Source organism: Musa acuminata, chromosome BXJ2-5 (genome assembly GCF_036884655.1).
Source record: "Musa acuminata AAA Group cultivar baxijiao chromosome BXJ2-5, Cavendish_Baxijiao_AAA, whole genome shotgun sequence".
NCBI lineage: Eukaryota > Viridiplantae > Streptophyta > Magnoliopsida > Zingiberales > Musaceae > Musa > Musa acuminata.
Genome location: NC_088342.1, coordinates 12,891,278 through 12,901,001, shown reverse-complemented (window position 1 = coordinate 12,901,001; position 9,724 = coordinate 12,891,278). Strand labels below are relative to the sequence as shown.

Here is a 9,724-nt window from a genome sequence, read left to right as displayed (position 1 = left end):
GAGGAAAACTAGCAGTTTTGAGCTCTAAGAACCACTGAAAAGATCAAGATTTCGGGTAAGTTCTTTTTCTTTTCAGTGCTGAATGGGTGGGGTATTTATAGGCCCCAACCCAATTCAAATTTGGAGCTCAAAACGATCAAATCCCGGAATTTCGGGATCAGGCGGTTGCACCTCTTGACTGGAGAGGTTGCACCGCCTGGCAGAGCTCGAAGACCGAGCTCAGGCGGTGCCACCTCTCTGTCAGGGAGGTTGCACCGCCCAGTCTTGCTCGAAGACTGAGCTCAGGCGGTGCCACCTCTCTGTCAGGGAGGTTGCACCGCCCAGTCTCGCTCGGAGACTGAGCCCCAGGCGGTGCCACCTCCTGGCTGGGGCGGTTGCACCTCCCAGTCTCGCTGGGAGACATAGCCTGGGCGGTGCTACCTCCTGGCTGGGGCGGTGCCACCTCTTTCACTATTTCAGCTCACTTGGTTTGGCTCCAAACTTGGCCCAAACCAGTCCGAACTTGGGCCTAATTGGCCCTTACTTGGGTTATAGGATTAACACCTAATCTTAACCCTAATTAATGTGCTAACTATGATTTTAAAGACATTTTATAAGCTATTACAAAGTCCGCAAGTCAAGACTTCTTCTGGCGAGCTTTCGGCAAACTTCCGACGGTCTTCCGATGAACTCTCGGAAACCATTCTGCGGACTCCCGGCAAGCTCCTAGACTTCACGATTTGTTCTTAGCGAGTTCCAACGAGCTTCTTCGGCAAGCTCCGATCTTTCTCGGCGAGCTCCGCGAACTCCCAACGAACCTTCCGGCGAGCTTCCGAAAATCCTTCGGCAAGCTCCCAACTCATTCTTGGCTAGTTCCGGTAGCATTCCCGATGAACTTTCGGACTTCCGTCGAACTCTCGAACTTGCAACAAATCCTTCGCGCTTGACTCCGACACTTTGTTTCGCTTTATGTCTTCATCGTTATCATAGCTAATCCTGCACAATTAAAGCAAAATTTCGATCGAGACAATTAATCCTAAGCAATTAACCAAGTTGTCCGGCATGTCATTGGTCCCTCGACGCTTCGTCCGATTCTTCGGCGCATCGTCCTTTCCTGCAGCCTATTGCCCAATCGGCCAGTTGACTCCGCAACTCTGATATCCTTGGCACAATACCCGCTCTTCTTGGCCCGATGCCCGAGTCCACGGCCCGAAGCCTTCTGTCGATACGTCGACCGATCCACCGGCCCGACGTCCAATCTTCTGACATGTTCCTCCGGCACAACATGATTTTCCTGCTTTAATTGTCTCATCCTGATCAAAGCATCCTGCGTCACTCAAAACGCAGATTAAATTATAAACATATATCAAGTAGTTTCATCATCAAAATACGAGATTCAACAATGATATCCGGAATTTGTTTGATAATTTTAATGTGAGACTTTTTTAACAATGCCTTGAATTATATAATTTTATATTAAAAGCTTAATTATATGGACTTAATTGTGAATCCTAGAATTTGACAGTGATTTCCATGTCCATAAGTGAATCCTAAAATTTGATACATATCATATTTCTTACCATGTCCACAAGTGTAATATCCTTCATTTATTAATTATTTATGATATCGATATTTTTTTTATTATTTTAATATAAAATTTTATTTAATAATACCTTTAAATATATAATTTTATGTTGAAAGCTTAAAGATAGGGACTTAACTGTGAATCCTAAAATTTGATACTAATTTTTTTATAAAAAAATCATAATAAATCAATCGAGAAAAAAAGAAAAATGGGGATAATACAAGTGCCACTAGGTGACACCTCGTGCTTGTTATATGTTGATAGTCAATGCAATTTTGATGCATGGTTTAGGAATTTGGATTAATTTAATTGATTGCCACCAAGAAGAAGAAGAAGAAGAAGACACATGGTTTAGGAATTTGGATTAATTTAAGATCTTAGAAAATTAGTTCTTTAAGATGAGTGTTTAATCTAATCCTATAGTAAATCTGATCTTTTATGAGTAAATAGTAAAGCTTTGTCCCTTTATAAGTGTAAACCTTCAATTTAGTTATCGAATTATAATTATGAAATTATGATAATCTTGACTTGTATGTCCTATTTCAACTATAATATTTTATACGAAACTCTAAATTGAACAAATTCTCTTTTGTTAAAAATTAAATTTTTTGATTTTTTTTTCAACACTTTATTTGAATGATTTGAAGTACAAATACCTATCCAAACACTTATTTTAATTGGCCACTTATTTCTATTAATCAGAGACAAAATGATATGATCTATCTGCATTAAATTATTTATAACTTTTTTAGACTACTTTAATTTACATAAAACTTATCTTATTAGAAATTAAACTCACATATCTTTCTAACCACGCTTTACATGAATAATTTAGAGTACAACTATCTATCTTGATAACAACTATAATTTTCCCTATAGATTCTTCCAGAATGAATTGTTCTCTAACTTATGCAACTATTGCTTCTATCCTTTACGATTTGATTTCATCCAAAAATCCTCCCATAAATGAGCCTCGTATTGCACCTCTTTTATCTCTTACTCATTGATTTTTTGTTATAATTGAATGAGTTATGTATATGTTTATATTAGCTTCGGTATTCCTTCATACATACACATGTATATCTTTGTTGTTTCATTTCTTATTTCACATATGCTTCTGATACATTTATCCTTTCTTACTTGAGAAGTCTTTATTTGTATATTGATATTTGTGGGATATTTTGTTTCTTTTATCGAAAAATATATATATTATGTTATAGAGCCTATGATGCTCATGTTGGCCTATGACTTCATCTAGATATGGGTGGGGTTGAACTTCTAGACATTAGAGACATATTATATCCATAAAAAATAGATAAAGTTATATTATGTTATGATCCCCACTATATCTATGTTGTTTTGATATGATTCTAAAGGACATGCTCATGCCTAATTATTTACTCTTTTGATATAAATGAATTGAATGAAATGATAAATATGACTCTTAAGATCATATCTTATATTTTGATCTTCATTTGTTTATATGTTGTTCCTTACTTTTTTTTATTATGGATTAATTATATGAAACACTAAGTATGATTCTTGAATTCATATCTTGTATCTTTCTTGATCCTTATGCTATATAATTTGACCTCTCTTATATTATATTATATTATATTATATATATATATATATATATATATATATATATATATATATGATAGTTATTTGCCAAACTTTTATAGCTCACCTTATTGCTATACAGATTTTTCACATTAGCTTATCTTTATACTCATGTTAAGTTGGGCTAGGGTGGTACTCCAGTAGTAGTGTAGTAGAAATTATTTTTCTTGTTTTGTGATTTTTCATTGTAAAGGAACATTTTGGTTGTGAGGTTGTTCAAAATCCTAAGTTGGTGTTTGTTTTTGTAAATGTTAAAAGAAATATGGGAAGTTTAGAGATTTTAAATATGATATTTTTATGCTTTGATGTGAACTTAAGATAAATTATTAGCATATGAATATGGTGTTTTATTGATCTTATGAGTTTATAAGTGATTGTTAAGAATCTGAGTTAACTTTGAATTTTATGAAATTATCAAGTGACGTTGAATAATTATAAAATATACAGATTTTATAATGTATGTGAATGAGAACCAAATACTTTTGATGTCTTCAATTCTATGTTATAGATGTTGAGATTTGATTTTGGATGGTTGAAAATTTTTCTTATTTAAGATAGATTCAATCTTCTTTATCTGGTGTGATTATAAATGTGTTGTTCCTTCCTACAGCAACCTCATTTTGTTGAGGTGTGCTAAGAATTAATTATATATTGTGTCTTTTCTTTAAGAAATCTAACAAAAAAATCCATCATTTGTTTTTTTTTTTTGTATGTACCTTTCTATAATATTCTTCATCTGATCTAAAATCTTGATTTTATTTTATTATTATTAATTTTATTTTCCATTTGATTCTCTACATTTTGCTTGATAAAGAGTTGAAAGCATCAAAAGCCTTAGTTTTCTCAAATAGAAGATAGAGGTGTATATATTTTATATGATCATCAAGATAAAATAGGTCTAAGCATAGGGCATATAGTAAAATATTCACATGTATGATTTTTAAAGTTTCAAAACTTACTTATCTTGTTGAATAACTTTTACCCTTTATTCAATCCACGCACTAATTTCAAAATCAGTAAAATAAAGAATTTTTATAACTATATTATTTACTAATATCATCTAATCTATTGCTTACTTATAATACGATACTTAATTCTGACATTTTGATTATGCATAGAAAAATTGTTAAAAGTTCAAATTTTGAATCTAGATTAAATTTAATTAAACCATCAACTAAATATTCAGTTCTTTTATTTTTGTAAAATACTAAGCATAGAGCTTTCAAGATGAAAACAAAAGAAAATTATTCTTGCACCAACTAAATTTGTATAGAATGATGAAACATAAATGATATTTTAAATATGCAAAATAAATTCACTGTCCATAAACTTTCCACATTAGGGGGGTATTTTTTTGGCTATTAAAATAAAATTTTATTTATTTTATTTTAACTTTTCCTAGATTTTAAAATCTTTGTATAGTATTTATTATTCATAATATGAATTGATAAATCAAGAATGAATCCATCGAGTATGATTACAAATGTCAACAAAAAAATAACAGTGATTCACTAAGGTCTTTATACAACTCAGGTACCGTGATTCCTGAGGTCTTTATACAAAGACATTTCGAAGGTTGCCCCCGAGGCTAACCTAACCTAACCTAGCTTGCCTCTGACATATCCACAGAGATGATAATTGGCTACATAAACCTAACCTAACCTAGCTTGCCTCCGACACATCCTCAGAGATGATAATTGACTACATATAAATGTCTAGCCGTGGGTTGGTACATGGCTTTCTGGTAATTACCACTTAGTGTAATCGCATGTTGAAGAAGTAGGAGAAGTAGAATCTTGTGGCTTAATAATGTCGGTATGCTAAGGAGAGGGCAAGCATGATACCACTGTCTTCTTTCCAGCAAGCATGTTGCATTGGACTTTGGAATCTCTTTTCCATCACCCCAAAGTTCATTGGGATGAAGTGGACATGTTATATTACTTTTGTTTTGTTGCTCGAGGCCGCATATATCACATTTTATCAATCATTTAGACTTCTTTTATTCGATGTACTGAAGATGTTGCAAAAGAGTCGGAAGATGTTGCTTTTTCTTTAAAGAGGTTGTTCCTGATGTACTGCAATGCATGCATGCCCATGTCCTCTTAAAAAGATAGATAGATAGATATATCCTGCTTTGCTGGACATGCTGTTCTTTTTTGACCCAACACAACACCTCCAAGTGTTCCTTCTCACATGCATCCGAAGTTTTACTATCATATAAGCCTTATATTCATGCTAATAAATAATTAGGTTATTCTATCCGCTCACAATTTTTTACACAAGAGGTGAATAGTTGATACAATGCTGGAGATGAAGAGAAGCGCGGAGCTGAATCAGGAATTGTTACAGAGGATTGTTTTTATTGATATCCTGTATCTCTCTCTCTCTCTCTCTCTCTCTCTCTCTCTCTCTCTCTCTCTCTCTCTCTTGACAGAATCTCGTTTTGAACTGAAATTTGCCCAAAGGTTCAAATCATTCATACAGTTGATTCACCGATTGTTGAGTGCTTTCGGGGATTTCTGCAACATGATTCTGGTACTCGAGAAGCATCAGCTTCTGAATCCTCCTTACGTTTTTTATTTTGGTCAAGCATCTTGACCCTTTTGCTTTCCCGTGACAGGTGCCTCGTCATGCTCCGAAGACGCATTGGAGTCTCAGAACAAGAGGAGACACAGAATGGCGCAGCAGAAGAGGAAGACCCATATCTGATGCAGTGACCGCGCAAGCTCCACCTCCTGCCTCCTCACCCCGTTGCCGACGACGTGGTACGGGCTCGGGTGGTAGACGCTTGCCCACTCCTGGTCCCGAAACATCCACGGCAGCACCGCCACTGCCATCCCCCCCAACACCTCACCGGCAGCCGAATTTGTCACCCTTGCCGCCGCCAGCGGCGAGAACGGCGGCGCGTGATCGCCGCTAGATTCGACTACGTGGCGACGCCGCTGCTGCATCACCGGATCCTGCTCTTCGTTCAGCTGCAGCAATCGCTGCTCGATCGCCTCCCGCGGGAACGAGGGTCGGCGCGGTATGTCGAGGCTTTGCTGGGCCGATTTGGTGCTATGGCCGCGGCCGTAGAGCGGCACCAGGCTCCGCTGGAACAACGCAGCCTTGCACACCGGGCACTGCTGCGAGGACTCGCCGCCCCCGCCATTGCCCTGCTGCAGCCACTTGTATATGCACGGCCAGCAGTAGAGGTGGCCGCAGAGGGTGACCACCGGGTCCGCGGCGAAGTCCAGGCATATGTTGCAGTCGAAGCAGCCGTTGTTCGAGGCCGTCGCCGCGGCGTCGGAGCTGCACTTCTTCGCTGGCTTCTTATCTGAATCCGACTCCTCCGTCCCTTCCACCTCCATCACTGCTACAAACAAGTAGAGCAGATAAATGCTTGTTATAGAATGCAGTGCATTTGGAGCTCATAACCACTAAAACATATACTCTTATCAGGAGACGGCCAGCATCTACTTTCAAGAAAGGAGTGGAGGCATTATTGACATGCTCTCGAAAACACTCCCGTCTGTCATATACCAAATGGGATGCTCCACACTTTCCACTTGCAACTAGTATGGCACAACCACTCCACTTATACAAGTAAAGAAGACTGGGTGATGAAAGCTACAGAAAACACAGGGAAGGGATATAAAAGCATGATCGGAGCAGCCAAAAGCCGAACACGGTTGGGAGACAAGGAAAGGACAATGAAAGATCCCGGGGCCTGACGACCCTATTCCATTTCCTATGGAGGAGACATCATCCGGAGGACCTATTCCAGTTAAATATTAGATTTCTGAGTCAGCATCCTCTTCCATGTTTATCCAAAAGACTGATGACGTAAAAAACAAATTAAAAGGGTCACAGAGGGCACAGGAAGAGCACCTTTGGCACTAAGACAGGAGGGAAGCAGGTCAACTTTTGGCACAGACCAATTGCTTCAACTCAATCAAACTCAGCTGTTTTTATTTTTATTTTTTAACACTATCATGGTTAGTTAACCTGAGTTTACCGAATGAATGCTAACAAGAGTTACACTATCATGGTTTGAAGGGGTACATGTGCTACTTTAATATTATGAAAAGATAATTATTATATAAAAATCCTTTATATGTTGGGAGAGCTCAAAGTAATGCCTTGCAAGTCCATAAAACAACCCTTGAGAAAAACTTGTTCCCTTCTAGGGAGAGAAACCATGAACATATTGGTAGTAGAATAAGTTCATTTGATTTTTTTACCAAGCTCACATAGCTTCTAGAAGTTAACCATAGCTTACAACTACAAGGGATTGAAGCTGTCCTAGAAGCATAACACAAATATTCAGAAAAACTCCAATGCATTTATTTATATTCTGAGTTCACAAGGGAAATGAAATCAGATCTCATCATGTGGTGATTTCACAATACTATTATCTTCTCTGCTAAGTTATTATAGTAATATTTAACAACTACATCAAACAAAGGTTTGAGGAAGCCCAGAACTCATTTCAATCCATTTAGATTCTTTTGGGAAGTATCCACAATTCATCAAACTGACATCACTATATACATGTACAATCAAATTATTCCTGGTAATTTGGAAAGTTTGTTTGCTAAAATCAAACAGCTGTTGTATATATCACTCCTGGTAACTAAGATGATGATAATATCTAAGCAAACCAACAGCTTGGTGATGATTTTAAGAGATATTATAATACAGACATATTATTATTTTTACCAAGCCAAAAAAACACCTACTGACCTCAAAAAAGATATATATTTTTTGATAGAAAGACAGAATGGAAATAGGAGAAAGAGGAAGTTCATTCAATCAGTCGGATCTCTTTCTTAACTTTGAGAAGGAAATCCACAATTTTAGGTTGAAAAATGCTAAATTGCTGTAGTAGAACGAAAAACAAGTCATCCAAGTAGAGGCAATGTAAAGAAAAATCAAAGATCAAGTTTTTCGACATGTTCGAGACAGTTCATATCCCCCTACCGATTACTTCTCGACGACCAAGCGTTTATTTCAGAAACACCATCATCAACAGAAGGAAGAAAAGATTGGGAATGGCATCCGGAGATTCGAGATCTGAGGGTGACTTTAACGAAAATTATTGAAGACGACGGCATCTTCAAACAAAATCGTTGACTCGGTCATACTTGATGCGCTTCGGCATCATAAGATCCATCCCGGTTCCAAATTAGAACAGAAAGAAAAAGGAAAAGATCAGCAGATAGATGATACCTATGCAAGAAACAGAAATCCATATGATAAGATGCAGAATGGCGACAAAGAGCGGAATCTAAATGAATCACATGGATCAAGAACCTCCATTTTGCAGAGATACTAGAACTGCTCCGGCGTACAAACAGAAAGCAAGCGGCAGGAGGAAGAGAACAGTGGATCCGTGAATCTTCCGATGTGACTTACCGAATCCGATCTGTTTCTCGAGTTTACCAGGATCTGAAGGCAGGGCGCTGAGACGGTGGGTTGGCGAGCTCCAATGGCGAATGGACGGAGAGAGTTCGATGAACGAGTCGATACAGAGAAGCTGAAAAGCGATCGCGTATAATAGGGGGGGGAGCAACAGTAACGCTATTTTCCGCGTGACGCAGATTATATATATATATATATATATATATATATATATATATATATATATATATATATATATATATATATATATATATATATATTATATATGAAATATAAAACATAATAAATGAATAAATAACTTTTTAATAAAGAAATAAATAGATAAATAAAATAAAATAAAATAAAATAAAATAGCAAACAGAACGTGCGTAATCGTCGTGCGCTTCCAAATAAGACATTTTGAGCCAACACAGTGTTTTCCGTTTCAACAAAAACAAAATTTTGTTATTAGTATTCAGCAAAGATGAGAGGGATTTGGAGTCAAATATCTATTTATTTATATTCATCGACGTGATGACAACCTAAAAGGTGGCTGATAGCAAGCTCCGCATTGCGGGTCCCACATCGCATCACGTGCGTAGCTGCGTCGGTACGCAACACAGCCACAGCCACAGCCACATAGCCAAACTTTCCTACATCTTATACTTTATTTTCTAAATTTAATTAATGTATTTTGAGGATTTTTCTGCTTGCAGCTTATACTTTATTGGCTGCACTCTCGCCGCTTATATTTGGGATAAGGTATCTTAAAAGCAATATATTTCGAATGTGAAGGTCAAAATCTGGAATCAAACCTGGAACGAGGTCAAAAGCTGTCTGTACTTGCCTTGCTCCTTTCCTACATCTTAGGTTACCGAGATATGGAGCGAAGCCATTTAGTGTCCAGGAAGTAGATGGGAGTACTGACGCATTCAGTGTTGGGTAATATGTCTTAATAAGTGAACAGACACATAAATAAGCTTTAGCATCAGGAATCAAGGAGGAGGACAAGTGCTAGACCACCGAATGCTCAGCTGCCGAAAGAAGAGTCTCGTGTGAGTTGCTGACGAGCCTTTGTTTCTCTGAGCAGAGCAGCAACCGGCAGACCGACATGTGACACCCTGGAGACAGGTCATTGATTCACCAATTTGATCG

The 9,724-nt window shown here is 37.4% G+C and overlaps 1 protein-coding gene across 1 annotated transcript; it reads right to left on the bottom strand.

The window, feature by feature from the left end:
* Window positions 1–5,516: 5,516 nt before the first annotated feature.
* LOC135612525 (E3 ubiquitin-protein ligase RMA1H1-like) lies at window positions 5,517–8,744 on the bottom strand. Its single transcript, XM_065108916.1, has 2 exons — window positions 8,585–8,744; window positions 5,517–6,539 (listed from the first exon to the last, which is right to left on the bottom strand). The coding sequence occupies exon 2, from the start codon at window positions 6,535–6,537 to the stop codon at window positions 5,842–5,844; it is 696 nt and encodes a 231-aa protein (XP_064964988.1). The 5' UTR covers window positions 6,538–6,539; window positions 8,585–8,744; the 3' UTR covers window positions 5,517–5,841.
* Between the last annotated feature and the right edge of the window lie 980 nt (window positions 8,745–9,724).

Coding starts and splice junctions, on each gene's coding strand:
- LOC135612525 (XM_065108916.1), bottom strand. CDS start 6,537: ATGGAGGTGGAAGGGACGGAGGAGTCGGATTCAGATAAGAAGCCAGCG.